Source organism: Centroberyx affinis, unplaced genomic scaffold, assembly GCF_046629955.1.
Source record: "Centroberyx affinis isolate AG114_WGS23_722 - 3 ecotype Tasmania unplaced genomic scaffold, CSIRO-AGI_Caff_v1 ptg001915l_1, whole genome shotgun sequence".
NCBI classification, from domain to species: domain Eukaryota; kingdom Metazoa; phylum Chordata; class Actinopteri; order Beryciformes; family Berycidae; genus Centroberyx; species Centroberyx affinis.
Genome location: NW_027280278.1, coordinates 218,792 through 235,257, shown reverse-complemented (window position 1 = coordinate 235,257; position 16,466 = coordinate 218,792). Strand labels below are relative to the sequence as shown.

At 40.7% G+C, this 16,466-nt stretch overlaps 2 protein-coding genes across 2 annotated transcripts in view; both read left to right on the top strand.

Moving 5' to 3' along the window:
- foxj3 (forkhead box J3) overlaps window positions 1-6,153 on the top strand; it is a 68,403-nt gene extending 62,250 nt beyond the window's left edge. Inside the window, exons 10-12 of the mRNA XM_071530334.1 lie at window positions 560-751; window positions 2,112-2,210; window positions 2,368-6,153. Coding sequence (XP_071386435.1) covers window positions 560-751; window positions 2,112-2,210; window positions 2,368-2,480 — 404 coding nt within the window. The 3' untranslated portion in view covers window positions 2,481-6,153. The remainder of the gene's footprint in view (window positions 1-559; window positions 752-2,111; window positions 2,211-2,367) is intronic.
- Window positions 5,116-11,354, top strand: LOC139653479 (cell surface glycoprotein 1-like). Its single transcript, XM_071530324.1, has 3 exons — window positions 5,116-5,134; window positions 8,404-10,791; window positions 11,251-11,354. The coding sequence occupies exons 1-3, from the start codon at window positions 5,116-5,118 to the stop codon at window positions 11,352-11,354; spliced, it is 2,511 nt and encodes an 836-aa protein (XP_071386425.1).
- The last annotated feature ends 5,112 nt before the right edge of the window (window positions 11,355-16,466 follow it).

The window sequence follows — 16,466 nt, the reverse complement described above, 5'->3', positions numbered from 1 at the left end:
TCAGATTAAGATTTTCAAGGTTATACAGTTTGCTGTATCATAATTACTTCTACTAATTCTAATTACTACTACTGTCTAAACACATATGATCAGAACCAATAAGCATACATTTATAGGTAGGAGCTGATATACTGTATTGCCCCAGCTTTTGATTGAGTGCTGAAGTGTTGACACTGTAGAATTGATTAAGAGTTTAATTAAACCGAGCTCTTCAATTAAATAACACTGCCTTCAAGTTTAATTACCAAAACATCAAGCTCAGCAGGTCAGTTTATCCAATTACAGTCTAGGATTGCAAGGTAGGATGTTTTTTAAATATCACCCACTAAAGGTTACTGACATAATGAATACATATTTAAAAGAAAGTTATTTGCTCTATGTGCGTAAATTAGTTTCTCATTTCCTACTTGTGTATTCTTTGGACAGACGGTGCAGTTTAAAACGTTTCACTGTGACATTTTAGTGCAGTAACGGATACTGTCAGTAGCTTTAATAATAACTCTGGTTGGCGTGTGTGTCTGTGTGTCTGTGTATGTGTGTATGGATGTACGTTCCCAAGGACTGAAAGAGAGTATGAGACAAGCAGAGTTGAACAACTGGTCCCTGGAACCCACCCAGATTGCAGATCTCTGCTCGTCCATCAACCAGTTCTTTGCTCGCACCGGTGTAATCCAGCCACAGGGGGCAGTGCAGTCGCCTGTATGCCACGGCTCCATGCACCCCAGCAAGCCCAGCCAGCACCTCAACACAGGTCAGCCACCTGCTCCTTAACTCTACCTCCGTGCTAAAATTGCACTGTTGACTGAATACGAAATATCTGTGTAGAGTGTTTGTAGATAGGGACCCCTGTAGGCTTATTAACTGGATTAGTTTACTGGGGCAGGTCCTGTGACTATAATTATTACTAACCAAAGCATGTGAGCTGAATGGTCATATATTAATCTGAGCATGCAGTGCATATACAGTATAAAGGTTTAAAACTCTTTTATTTTTGTTTTTTTCACATTTTGCTCCAGTGCCGCTCACGTCACTGCGCACCATGAACCCTCTGCTTCCTGCAGGCAGACGTGTCTTTCTGTAGGGCTGTTAATTCAGGATCATGGACCTGTTTTAAGGCAACTTTTCACTCCAAATTGAAACTGATGTCATTATCTACTCATCTCCATGTCACTCAAATCCCAGTTGAAATTCATGACCAACACAGAGTTAGCCCCTGCAGTTCCAGCTCAGGCTTCTTCCAAACAATTGTTTTGTAGCCAGATGATTGCACTGTGAGACTAAAATGCCTATGTTTACTCCATTATCTCCTATATTTAACATCACTGACAATTCATTGTTTTTGAAAGTGTGAACAGTCACTTGTCTGGTCGCGCACACACTGTTGCTCTCTGCAACACGGTCTGCTCACTCACTGTGCTATATATTCTGTTACCTACAAAATCCTAAATTTTAATTTGGAGCAGATGACCTACCATTTTTTAGCATCTTAACAGAGAAAGTCAGTTTAAATTAAACATCACATCTTTGGCGGCCGGAAGATTGTCTGACCAGCATGTACTTGTAAATAGAAGTGTATAGAGCTGCAGCGATTAATCGATTAATCGATTGTCAACTATTAAATTAATCGCCAACTATTTTGATAATCGATTAATCGGTTTGAGTAATTTTGAAGAAAAATACGTCAAAATTCTCTGATTCCAGCTTCTTAAATGTGAATATTTTCTGGTTTCTTTACTCCTCTATGACAGTAAACTGAATATCTTTGGGTTGTGGACAAAACAAGACATTTGAGGACGTCATCTTGGGCTTTGGGAAACACTGATCGACATTTTTCACCATTTTCTGACATTTTATAGACCAAACAACTAATCGATTAATCGAGAAAATAATCGCCAGATTAATCGACAACGGATATAATCGTTAGTTGCAGCCCTAGAAGTGTAGATCATGACATTTTACATGTGGGCTATGAGCTGTAATTTGAGGGAAATTAAAGATCCTTTGTCCCGTCCAAATGGGTCTCCCCCATAAAACTAATCCTGCTCAAATAGTGCTTTACTTTATTTAATAAAGGTTTTATATTTGAGGTTTTGGCCTGTTTTCCTCCTCAGGAAATCTCTACATAGACTCCAGACAGAGCATGTCCATGATGGGTCCCCCAGGATACCCCCACATGCCCCCCATGAGCAGCGCAGGACCTACCATGACAGGTGACATGGCAGAAGCATGACTCAAATAATTATATGCAACATTATAAGAACTGTTTTGACAAACCCATCCGATTGTATTTGTCCACCCTGCTCACCAAAATCACACAGCTGTGTGCATCTGTATTCTGACTCTCCCTCTTCTCTTCTCTTTCTGCAGGACACCATGCGCAGATGAACCAGCAGCACATGATCCCTACCAGAAACTTCCAGATGCACCGCATGCCAGCCGACGACATCCAGGATGATTTTGATTGGGACTCCATTGTCTAGCCCTAGACCTCCTTGTGAAAAGAAAAGGGAGGGAGGAGGGAAGGAACAGAGGAGGTGGAAGCCAGAGGCAGCCAGGCTGAGCTGAACGGCCACGGGAGGAGGAGGCCATTGTGGGTGGGATGCAGAAGAACGTTTGACAATTTTGGAGAGAGAAAGACAAGACTTCAGAGTCCTGACATTTTTACAAAAACAAAAACAAAACATACTAAAAAAAATGTTAACTTTGAAGACAATCATATTTAGTCGGACATGTTAAAGTGATTGCTTATGCACTTGTCTAGAGACAAGTAGAACACATTCATGTCTAAACCACATGCTCCTCAACCTCAGCCAGCCCTCTCCCCGTCCCCCAGCCAGCAGCCTTCCAAAGTCCCCCCCGCTCCGTAACTGTTATGTGATTTGAGCGACTTGTTCGGCTTGTAATCCTTCTCGTGTTGACATTGGCCTCAGCTGCCTCTTGGATGAGTTTATCTCTCTTTTTTTTTTTAAAAAAAAGATTTTATTTTTGTTTTTAGGAAACACAGGCCGCCTCTATGAGTAATGTGATGGTGCTTGTTGGTCACTTTTGGGAGAACTTGGGGCCCCACAGGGCGCTGTATTGGTGGTAATGTTAGGTTTACAATAAATGAGGTTATGAACAGGGTGTTAAATGTTCCAGCAGGCTCGATATAAAAAAAAGAGAGAGAGATCACAAAAAATTATTTTCTTTGTGATCTGTTGTCCCATAGCCAACCTATCTGGTCGGGCTCACTGCAGCAGACTAGTTATGGGAAGACAGCAACTTTACCGGCAGTATTTTTTTTCTTCTTTGTTCTCAGTGTCTCAAGCACTCCAAGACGAGTGAAGGTGATGAGTGTGAGTGGATGATGGTAGCAGGGAAGTCAAACATTTTTTTTTTTTTTTGTCATTCAACATTCATTCAACCCAAGGTAATACGAGGTTTATGTTCTGCGCGTGCATTGTGTAGGTTTGTAATATTTGCTGCAACAATCAGAACCTGTTGTAACGTTAATCCAGGACACATTTTCAGTTTTAATGGAAAGGTTCATCAATTTTAGAAGACTAGCGTATTGATCATCAAACAAGCCCTCTTCATTCAAAAACATTGAGAAGGTTCGCAAGCCAGTTTTTGTTCAAATGAAATTTGCAAGTCAGTGGGGTATTAAACCGTATGCAAGCAGTTCCTTAAACTTCTATAGCTGTTGTAACAGTAAAAATGAGTAAAAGAAGAGGACCTGTATGCAACTTTGAGAGTAATGGTTTAATACATCATTGACTTTGACAAGCATTGCTAACAAATACTAACAGGAGGCTTGTACTAGCTTCTCACAAAGAAAAACTCTTGCATAAAAATGTTTTTAGTGTCCTAAGAATGGGATTGATTAGTGATCGATAGGATTTGTATCTGATCCTGAACTTTCCCTTTAAAAAGGGCGATGATGCATGAGTTCTAAGTGTCTTTGGTCAGTAAGGTGAGTTACATCCAAAACCATGAATATCATAGACTTTTTTTCAGCCTACTATAGGTTATAGTGAGTTTTCAAACGCTATACACTTAGCATTTGTTATTCAGTCACTTCTGACATCTAAATTATGGCGACATGATTCTTTTTCTCTAAACTGCCCAATGTTTTTTTGTGATAGTCCGATAGCTTAACAGTTTTGCTATTATACAATCATAACAGAATGAGAAATGTGAGTCATACAGTACGTACAGTGTGTGTGTTGTGTGTACATATGGTGTGTGTGTGTATGTTTTGGTTTTATTGTAATTTTAGGGCTATGATTGATTGCTGCAATCATCTCTATGCTATCTATGAGCACAAAAAACAGATGCACAAAATGATGAAAGACTAGATTTGAGACATGCATTTTTGTGGGAAGGGTTTCTCAAGCACAGAGCAGGGAGATGAGCGGTGCTGGAAACCTGTCCTCTGTGTCCCATAACGAGTGGCTCCTCAATCAGACAGGCGCTGAACTCTTGAGACACTATGTTAAAAGCCCTTTGCACACTTTCACTTTTGTTGATCTTTTTTTAAGATCATTTAGCTGGATAGGGCCTTCAGTAGTAACTGTAGTTTTCATTTCATATTTGGATGACAATCATGATACTGATACTGCATAATATCTTGGCTATTTTGAGATAAGGCACTTTTAAGTCTCACATGATAGTTTATTGGATGTTAAAGAACCGTACTTTCAAACACATAAAAGGTTATCTGGAACTAGAACCAGCTCAATTTCATACTGTAGATCTTCTGTTGAACAGTCAAGAGCTGCTCTGTGCAGATGAAGTCTAGTTCTCTCTTTCAGCTGAGGATACTGCCATTCATTTTTTTTTCAGCTGTTTTTTTTTTTTTTTTTTTTTTTTTTTTTGCTTTCCCCTGCCATTCATAACTGTCCGTCCACTTCTGCTGCTTCTGCAGCAACTTTAAGTTTGAGATTTTCTTTCTACTGTATTGTTTTTATATATCAAGTGTCCGCTGTATGTGGCAGAACGCCTTGCCTGTGGATATCAGTTATGAGTTTTTACGTTTTTTTCAACTGCCAGAATTTATTAATCAGACACTCAAAGTTCAGACAGATTACTTGTCACTAGTTGAGTGACCCAAAACATTTCACATGCTCATCTTAGATGAGTGTGACTCTCATAGGTGAGTGTAGCAGTCACAGTGGCCATGGGACTGCAGCTGAAGACAGCGGTGAAATAATGAATCGGTGTGTCTCCATTAGGACGTGGAAACTGTGGGCCCTAAAATAGGGAACATCTTGGGAGTCCGTGGTTGGTGTAAAGGCTTGGTGTGTTGCAATTCTTCCAGGTGAAGATTGAGAACATATCATAGGCTGTTAGTTGAAAACACCTGAGCACATTAGCCCATGAGAAACAAAATGGGAGGATTTGAGCAAATGGATGTGGCTAAAAGGGAAAAGGTGAAGACAATGACTGGATCACAATCACAATTTTATGTTATTTTACATGTCGGTATGTGTGTATTTGTGTGTGCTTGTGTGAGCGAATTAAGTTCCTTTTTCAAAAGACAATTCATTTCTAAAATACCGCTGGACATGTACCTGCCAGAGAGATTACCATTATTGGAAAAAAAAAAGAAAAAAAGAAAATAAGCCTTGTTACAGTATGGGAGAGAACTGCCAACAAGTACTGCTGATTGGGGCCTATTTTATTCAGTGCTGGTGTGTTGTTGTGCTTCTTGTAAATATATGTCTTTTCAATCATCCCTTTTTTCCTCTTGGGGGTGGGGCATCAAGGCAGGGGGTGGGTCTTATTCATGAAAGAGAGGAGGGAAAAGAATAGAGTATTTTGTTATTGTCCAATCAGAGGGTGACAGTATGTATATATCTATATTGTATATATGTGATGAAAATGCGTTGGCTTTTTGTGTGACACTACCTTTTACCTGTACTATGGTTCTACATTCAGTGTTTCAGTGTTGATAATATATATTTGGTTTTGTTTTGTTTTCCGTTTTTTGATTTTGTCTTTGTCATTTCTTGTATTTGTTTTTTTTTTCCTCCTATTTGTCCTTTTGGTTATTGCACGGTTTATTACTTTTGTTGTCCAATGAGGTGACACAGCTACTCTTTGTATTGGTTTAGTGCTGTAAAATAACTCAAGTGTTATTAGAATTGTCGATACCACCACCCACCCACCCCCTTCCCCAATATGCATGAATGGCACTTAAAGAAATAAAATATGTTAACTTCACTGTGGAATAATGTGCTGTTTGTGAGATTTTTTTTGTACCAGGATGATATTTCAATCTTACCCACTTCAACAGCAGATGTAATGGTTGCACAAAAATGGAATATAGTCTGTTTTCTGCAGAATTTGATTTCACTTAATATACTCTAATATTCTTAAAATGTGCGTCTCCTCTGAAGAAAATCTACAAAACAGTAAAACTTAAAGAATGTATTGCAGTTATTCATTTTTAAATCAGTTGCAATATATTAGTAACTTCAAATCAATTGGTAGAATAGACTGTAGTTTAGTATAGCAATGAAATGAATACATTTGATTCAGAGGGTTTATTCCTTTTATTACACATCTGTTGTCTCTCCCTCCAGTGCTTCATAGGCAACCTTTTCACATTTTAAGAACGTGTTCAAAATGCTTTTATTGTTGCTGGGGTTTTTTTCTACATGGATAACACATGAAGTTCATAGAGAACTTCAGATCCAAGACAAGGGAAAGGTAGTGTGCAGTCTTCTGGTAGCACTGCATGTGTGATCATGGTATACAGTATAACTTTTCCCCTCCCAGCTCTCCTAAGACCCTCCCACCCACCCTGCCCCCTTAGCATGTTGCGTCCCCATTGACACCTCATAACCTCAACCTCCACACACACATTGCTTCATGTTCACTACAGCAACCCGATCCATTTTCAGGCCACAGAAGAAGCACAGCAAAGTTTAGTGAAGTTGTGTTCACAGGAAAGTCCCTGAGTGTGAGGACCTGGTATTCTGCAGCCCCACTGGAGTCAGTGGCACCGGTCTGACTTCTGTATTGGAGTTTGTGGCATTGGTTTGCCTCTTAATGAAAGGACACTGGCAAGACACACACCATGTTCAAAGCTCCCTTTCTGTTTCTGGTGACACCCTGGTCCTGACTGTGCAGCTGTGCTCATCGGTACCAATCAGTAAGCCATGTATTTCCTCAGTTCTGAACGGTGTTCATATGGTAATGGCTATTTCAGTACTTCAAGCCCTGGGAAGGGACTCAAAGGGGATCATAATTAGACAGAAATGGGTCCCCAAACTGTTCTGGATATATCGGTATCCAAAAATATTACAAGACCTACTATGTTGCTGAGTTGCCAGAGTTTGCTCTCTGTAATATAATCTAGGCTGAGTAAAATACCGTATAGTCTTCTTGTTGATAGCCTAAAAGCAGGGCAAATTGTATTATGTGTTTTAAAATGTATTAAATGTTAACCTCAGACAAGACAAAACTTTTTAAACCATTGTATATCCTGGTGAGAAATGTTTGTGCAGACTTGGTACCTTTGCTTTATCTGTTTAATTGTTATTTAGATGTTTCTCCATTGTAATACAATTAACTCAATAGCTGTCTCTAATTACAGTACATATCATGAATATTTTGTGATTTTGTGATTAAATAAGCAAAAGAATATGCTTTATATTTAGAAATATAAAGGTTTGCCTGTTTTTAATAAGGTAAACCTGTGTTTGGTGTTACATAATAGGTAAGTTGTGAGTCAACAGAGTCTAGGACAGTGGGGCAAAGACATATTGCTTTAGGTTTTTCCAGCAATGTGTCCAATTTGGAAGTTGACCTCTCTGAACCCCAGTTCACCTCTGAATCAAGGAGAAACGTGCACGAATGCTTGGCCATGATTAACTAACATTCGGGCTGTTCTCTGACACACCTGCCCCTCTAGTATATTACCCCGTGAGACATTTGAACTAAACTTGGATCACCCAAACCCCACACGTGTCACTGGAGATCTCCATAACTGTTATATATACGGCCACCGTTATATATTCAAGGCCATTTTCAGAGCTACGGAGTAGAGTTTACTCTGTGTAGCTTGTAGTTTGTTTAACCTTGCTCCGTTCTGCAGCTTTTAAAGCTGAATGAATGGATCCTGCCCTGCACTACAGAATGAGAAATTAAAAAAATACTTTGGGTCTTTTTTAGCATGGCCGAAATAGCCCTCAACATGTAACTTATTTAACAATACTGATTTTGAGAAATTACAGGGATGATTTTCAAATATCTATAAAGAGGCCTATCAAGTGGAAAGAGGTACAATATATTAAGCCTAATTATTGTAATAATTTCACACTATTTTGGAAGAAAAAATGATTTTGGTAGATGCTGAGGCTACCATTGTTGACCCTGAGTAACCTATACCAAGACATTCTGTCCTTGTTGTACCAGGGGAACCAGTTCAAGTTCTTGCTGAGGAACCACCTTCTATTGCAGCTGATGGACCAGCTCTTGTTGCCAACGAGGAACCACTTGTTACAGCAGAGGAACCAGTGCAAGTTGTTGCTGAAGAACCAGGTCCAGAGGAACCTGTCCCAGAGGATGAGGACCACAGTCCAGTTATAGTGGAGGAACTTGCCCCAGAAGAACCAGTTCCCAAGGAACTCATTCCAGTTATTGCAGAGGAAGCAGCTCCAACTGTAGTGGAGGAGCCAATCCCAAAGGAACCTGCCACTGTTGCAGGTTCTGCTACTGCAGTTGTAGCCGAGGAACCACCTGCTGAAGAACACATTCCGATTATTACAGAGGAACCAGCTCTAGCTTTCATGGGAGATCCAGTCCCTGAGGAAACTGTTGCTGCTGTACCTGATGAAGTTGCAGCCGAGGAATCTGCTTCTCAGGAACCTGTGGCAGCTGCTCCTCAAGAATCTCCAGAAGAGGAAAATGCCCCTACAGGAGCCGAAACGACTGTTGAAGTTGTCCCAGCTGTTGCTGTGGGAAGTGCGGCAGAAATGGCTGCCACAGAGAAGCCTATCCTTACAGTCCCTGGAGAAAATACTGAAGATGAACATGCTGCTAATCAAGAACCTGTTCCTTCTGCACCAGAGGAAGAGGAATCTGCTGCCCTCGTCCCCACAGAGCTTGAGGCAGAAGAGCCAGACCAAGTGGGACCTGCTCCAGAGGAAACGGTTCTAGAACATTCGACCCCTGAAGAACCTGCTGTCATTGTTCCCATGGAAACTTCTGAAGAGGAGCCTGCTGCTAATCAAGAACCTGTTCCTTCTGCACCAGAGGAAGAGGAATCTGCCATCCTCGTCTCCACAGAGCTTGAGGCAGAAGAGCCAGACCAAGTGGAACCTGCTCCAGAGGAAACGGTTCTAGAACATTCGACCCCTGAAGAACCTGCTGTCATTGTTCCCATGGAAACTTCTGAAGAGGAGCCTGCTGCTAATCAAGAACCTGTTCCTTCTACATCAGAGGAAGACAAATCTGTTGCCCTCGTCCCCACTGAGCTTGAGGCAGAAGAGCCAGACCAAGTGGAACCTGCTCCAGAGGAAACGGTTCTAGAACATTTGACCCCAGAAGAACCTGCTGTCATTGTTCCCATGGAAACTGCTGAAGAGGAGCCTGCTGCTAATCAAGAGCCTGCTCCTACTACACTAGAAGAAGAGAAATCTGTTGCCCTCGTCCCCACAGAGCTTGATGCAGAAGAACCAGGCCAAGTGGAATCTGCTCCAGAGGAAACAGTTCTAGAACATTTGACCCCAGAAGAACCTGCTGTCATTGTTCCCATGGAAACTGCTGAAGAGGAACCTGCTGCTAATCAAGAGCCTGCTCCTACTAAACTAGAAGAAGAGGAATCTGTTGCCCTCGTCCCCACAGAGCTTGAGGCAGAAGAACCAGGCCAAGTGGAATCTGCTCCAGAGGAAACAGTTCTAGAACATTTGACCCCAGAAGAACCTGCTGTCATTGTTCCCATGGAAACTGCTGAAGAGGAGCCTGCTGCTAATCAAGAGCCTGCTCCTACTAAACTAGAAGAAGAGGAATCTGTTGCCCTCGTCCCCACAGAGCTTGAGGCAGAAGAACCAGGCCAAGTGGAATCTGCTCCAGAGGAAACAGTTCTAGAACATTTGACCCCAGAAGAACCTGCTGTCATTGTTCCCATGGAAACTGGTGAAGAGGAGCCTGCTGCTAATCAAGAGCCTGCTCCTATTACACCAGAAGAAGAGGAATCTGTTGCCCTCGTCCCCACAGATCTTGAGGCAGAAGAACCAGGCAAAGTGGAACCTGCTCGTGATGAAACGGTTCTAGAACATTCTACACCAGAAGAACCTGCTGTCATTGTTCCCATGGAAACTTCTGAAGAGGAGCCTGAGCTGGAGGAAACGGCTCCAGAAGAACCAGTCCCCACAATTCCCTTAGAAGTTTCAGAGGAAAATACAGACGTAGAAGCAGCTGTCCCGTTGGAGCCTCTGCCAGAGGAACCAGCCCTGGAGGAAGACACAACTCCTGCGGAAAGTGAGCCAGAGGACAGCGATCCAGAGGGACTTGCCTCACCTGCTCCTGTAGGCACTGCCACCGAGGCCCCATCTGACTCTGTGGCTACCGAGGAGGTACCAGACCCAGAAGAAGAAATCCCAGTAGCTGTAACAGATGCTCCCGCTGCACCAGAGATCTTAAATGACACCTCAGCTGAACCTGTAACGGTCCCTGCCCCAAGCATTGCTGCTGCAGAGTCAGAAGCCAATTCTACTCCTGTGGAAGTTGCCGATGACACCGGTGTCACACCCCCTACAGAGAATCTTGCAGCTACAGTCACATCATTAAAAGAAGCTGTTGGTAAGTTCCCAATAGTTATTTCTAAAACCTTAATTTGAATCAGTATTTCACTAGTGTAAAATTTTCTCCTTTAAATGCATATCTCCAATCAGTTCAGGAACAGTCAACCTAAACTGTCTTCCCCTGTATTTGTGGTGATGTCACGCACTTGTTTTCATTTTAAAAATGAACAAAGTACAAAAAGTCTTCTTCTGTTACAAATTATGGCAATGGCACTTGAAAAATATATACTTTTTCTGTGTAATATGTCCAAACATTTAAAGAAGTGATTAATATCAATAATGAATGAAATTCAAAAACATGTGAAAAAAAAAGACTTCAATTAATTGTCCCTTCAGTCCCTGTGGAACCTACAATAGTGTGAGGTAATGTTCAGGACTGCTTAAGAGCTCAGAAAAATAGAAATCTTCATAGCTTTTATGAAAGTTGATTTCACTAATGACACTTTTGGCATCCTAGCTGAAGTGAGCAGAGGGATGTTGCTTAGTGGAGCGTTCTTCACACTGGTGTCATTGATTGCTGTTGGATCTGTTGGGAGAGCTGTGTCCAGGAAGATGCGTTGATTGCACGTGAGTACAACATTGACACCAAGTCTAAATTTCCTTGAAATCTGTATTTTATTTAATTACCAAATAATTGGTATTCAACATACTTTTTATGTTATTATTATTGTTAGCTTGGCAGAACTAGGCTATCTTTAGTATGGCAAAGACTATCTGTCATTTAATCTGCAATTGCAATTCTCTCTCCTGTTTTAGGACAGTAAAGCAAAGATCAATTGACAAATGGGAATGACAGTTTGGGGATGCTGAGGCTATTGAAGCTGTTTCACTGCACTGAACTCTGAGTCCTCTGGGAAACATTTTTAGCACTGCAGCTTCTCCGAGGATTTGGGCTGCCAAACAGGGTTTCATTCCTCAGACACAAAATCAAAATAAATGTTTAGATGGGAAATGTTTGGGTGTCTTGTCCATCCTAACAGCATGTCTTGACCTAATGTAAGTAGAGTAAGTTTTGGAAGAGCTGTAATAACTAGATATAATAATTATTAGCTACTTGAGAAAGTGACAACCTACACTGTTCTATGCATGAAACGTGAATATATCTGAATAGTACAGAAGAATCTTACTTTTGGACTGAGTATAAAAAGTAAGGTGTGATGTAGGAGGAATATGGAGTGATAAAATTCCCAACTTACAAACACATTCTCAGTGAGAATCAGCTTTCCTCTCGTATTTCTCCTTTCTAATAAATGTCAACAGGTAACCAACCTTCCTAAAAAAAGAAAAAGATATGCTCTGTCAAATATGATATGTTGTATTTCTGTGCTTGTGAATGTTCTGATTCATCTGTGTGATCGTGTTGTGATTTATACATTGATGATAATGACAGCTTTGTTTGGCCAAACTGACTTTAATAATGATCTTTGATTTTCAATCAGCTGATAGTTGAAGTGGCAAAAGCGAGCTAAAAACAACTCGGTGCAGATATAGTGGGTCTATTCTTTTTCATGATTGTCCAACCAAATAATGTTGGGCATTTAATTGCAAAATTGTCTTGACTTACTATTATTCCAGTAGCCTCATATGTACAGCACATACGTGAGAACATTACACCTCCTGCTCTGTTAAGGGGCCAAGTAAAAGTATCACTTTCTGGTCTGTCATGCAGCATGAGAAGGGGAAGATCTCCTATCACACTTTGGCATGCTGCAGTACCGGCCATATGTCCAAGGCTCATCCTGCACACAGTAAATATTTTTAGGCGGGTAGGGGGACACAATGTTCTAATGAATGTTTTAAATGTGTTCTGTGGTAAAAAAGCATCAATGTAAACATATGCCAATTTTAATTGCTGCCTTAGCACTGCTAGATTTAAAAGACCTATAGGAGATTGTGGCTGTTACAGAATTAGCACTATGCCTATTACAAATCTAGGTCATTGGGCCTATGCATGCTTTAGAAGCATGGTAGCTTGGTTTAGCTTGGTAATTCAAATAATACATCAATCCTGGAAATGTTTGTGCTAGGTAATTCAAGTTGTGGGCTTATAGATGCAATACAGCATCCTTACAGCAGATGACTATTTTTAGGCAGAGCCAAAAATGGTCCTAAAATCTTCTGAAAGACTGAAACCCAACTTTACACCCTTTGGACAACATTTGCCTAAATAAAAGATGTCCAGTAATACATGATGTGTGGTATGTTTCTCTGAGCAATTCAGGAAAAAATGTCGTCTTTGTTGTGATTGTTAGATGATCTTGATGACTACTAGGCAAAACCCCTAATTTGAAGTTGCATGGTCAAGCAACCCCATTGTCTGTATAAAGTATATTTGGAATTTGGTGTGGCTGTGATACTCATGGTCTCTTTAGAAACACATTTTGTATCATAGGCAACAAATCAGGGGTATCCAACTTGAGACCCACTTTCACTCAGTTGGCTGTGATTTATGATTTCTCCCAGTAGTGCTGGATATATAAGGACTTTTCTAGTTCATTCTGGAGGAATCCTAATGACTCTGTTGTTAATGTTTAAAGGAACCAGGGACACTTGGGTTAAGAGCACTAGTGGTTGATGGACATCCTCATATGGTAGGCCAGGAGATACTGATGACACAGAGAGCAGGAGGACCTCTGACAGCTGTCGGCCTGATGGAAATGGGAAGGCAGCCAGGGGTGGGCTACTGCTTGACTAGCAGGGGCGGAGGCTTGTAAAATGGGGGACAGGACTGAGCACATCTGGTTGAGGGGTGTTTTAAGCACCAACTTTAGTGAAATTAGGGGAGCAGATGAGGCATGCGCACTGGTCCACAACATTGTTCAGGCTTAATATCATGATGGGGGAATTTCAGAGGTTATACTGTACAAATGGAAAGCTCATACGGGGGGGATAAAATACTATTAAAATTCTTGTTGAATGCCCTCAGGCATGTTGAATGACAGAGTTGTAAATACTTCCTCAAATTATATCCTAATCGTAGCATGAAGCCACACCTTAGAAAGTAACACAGTGGCCAGATCCTTTCATAATAATTAGCAGAGAAGAAGAATATTACTTTGTGTTCCTGTAGAATTTATTAAATCAAATTGAGCTGAATAGGTACAGAAACATCTTGTTTCATGGTACTAGCTGTGTGTTCTGTAAAGTGTGTTCCTTTTTGGCAAAAAGAAGAAAAAAAAGGAATCAATCATCCATATAGATCACAGATCACACAAGATCACACAAGAAAGTGTTATAAGTCAGCCAATACTTTGTCAGTTCTTGTTAGTGCTGTTGTGACAGTAAGATATAAATGGCAGAAATTACATAGATTTGTGCAGCAGTCCTCTTACAGTCAATCACAATTCATAGACGATGATATTTAGTTTACAGTGACTTCGGCACAAACTTCTTGTTTATGGTAGTAGAGCACCCTCTAGTGGCCGTAGGCACGACCTGCAAGTAGCTGCAGAAACTGCTGATTATTTTGCCCTTACTACTTGCCCTTTGAGTACCAAGATGACTATGTGGGAAGTAAGAGCCTAATAGCCTAATTAACAGGAGCTATATGCCATTGGAACTTATTCAATTTCCAACACTCAGTGTGGATCAAAGTGGCTGCAGACACACTGAAAACAAACCTTACTTCAACTGCTCTTTTTGTCTCAAAACTAAAGATGTAAAATCTGTTTTGTTGATGTTGTTTTTTTTATGTTTCTTGTTGTTATTAAGGAATATATCATGCTATCCCTCCTTAGAGGCCTTGTTCTCATAAGACAGAAAAAAGAAACAAATCTATTTTTAGCCAACGTGCATTTATAAACAGTGTTTTTGTTGAACTGTGATATCAAAATGTATTGCGGTAGATATTAACACCTAACTGCTGCTCATCTGTCCATGTGATGCCACCTACATTTGAAGATTTTTATTCCAAAAGGAGATATCTAAAGAAAAAAGAAGAAAAAAAATATACTGACACCTACTCTTGCAAAATGATTGCTGGCATGAAAGTAAAGCATATTATGGCTTACTGTTGAAGTTATGAGTCATCTTAAGATAAAAAAAAAAGAAAAAGAAAAAAGAGGAGGAATAAAAAGAATAGGCTGTGCTTTTGAACTGTTCACTTTCAGGAATTTCAGACAGCAATGTTTTTTTCAAAATGGATATGCAGCGTTTGGGAATGAAAACCTTCATTTATTTTGAACTCATACTATTCATCCAGTTACATTTAGCTCACAAATCCCACTGCATCAGTGAACATCATCTTGATAGGGGTTTCAGAATAACTGCAACAAAGATTATGAAAGAAAACAAAACATTACAACAGCAAACACAACAACAAAGAAACACAGAAACAAGAACAAAGCATGGAAGAGAAAAAGATGACTTGTGGGCATTTTCCCCACTACATAACACCTTTCAATTGACATCTGTTTGCTTTTATTGAGTTCTTCCAGGCTATTCGAGGCATCACAAATGGGAACAGCCTATAGGCCCATTCTGCTCACAGATGAATCAAAGCAAGGTCTTGATTGGCATGGTTTCATCTCAGGCTACAGTGTTGATAGGACTTGAGACCTTGCCCGCAGGACAGGCGAGCCTCCTGCCTATAGAAATCTCTTTGTGACTTGAACATTGCCCCATCGATGGTTGCACGAGCAGGCTGCCTCTCCCAACTACACTACACGATCCGAATGAGTTACTGGAGAGGCTTTCGACCCAAGCCTCCATCCGCCATTTTCAGCAGATTGCAAGCAGGTAGAGCAAAAAATCACAAGTCCCCGGCCAAATAAAACAGGTAAGTCCGTGTATGAGTGAAGTCAGCGTTCCCAAAACCCTACGACAGGCAATATTGGGGGGCGGGGGGGAAAGCTCCGGCCACCTTACTGCGATGAGCATCGAAAAGAATGAGAGCGGACGAGTAGCCTACAAGGGTAACAATAAATTGCATCCTTCAGGCGCTGCGTTTTAGATATTCAAGTGTATTTCTTCTTTTTTTTTCCTCAACTTTTTGCTGAACAGAAGCACAATGCTTTAAATCTGCTTTTCACACACACATACATTAAAATTGTTGCTTGAACTTGTGGATCAGGGGGGATTTAAAAATGTCTGATCACAACTCCAGCAGCAGTGGATTATGAAAAAATCAAAGGCAATCACTTAAATGAATTGGCCTATAAAAAGTTTATGCATTTTATCTAGGCCGTATATTTGAAAGGGACGTTTGGGTCCATGAAATAGGCTGGCGCACCACAAACCTGGACATGTTTAATTGTCTTAATGTGAGACAATGATATTTATCTGGTGTATCCTTTCACAAAACAGGCCTCTACTGAGTTAGATTTTATCGTCTGAATCTGTAAGGTTAAAAGATCAGCTATTGAACTATGTGGAATATTTTAGATTAATTCAGCATGGTCACTTTATGTGAACCCACAGACCATGATCCGCAGCTTATTGTGCTTCTTTACAATTGCCTATTCTGCCAGCTGGGACAAAAACAAACAAACAAGTAACTAATGCATTAAATAGGCCTTTGATGCAAACATTTTTGAACAAGCAATATTTTCATGAATGCAACCCTTGTGACAATAACCCCCATCTGTGGTCTGTGACTTCATTGTGATTACACTTCTTACAGCTCTATCTGTGAAAGGGTTTTGCTGAATGATTATCAGATGCAGGCCCATAAAT

Excerpts from the sequence above, each read along its gene's own strand:
- LOC139653479 (XM_071530324.1), top strand. Across the intron at positions 10,792-11,250 it reads ATCATTAAAAGAAGCTGTTG|CTGAAGTGAGCAGAGGGATG; the intron begins GTAAGTTCCCAA and ends TTGGCATCCTAG.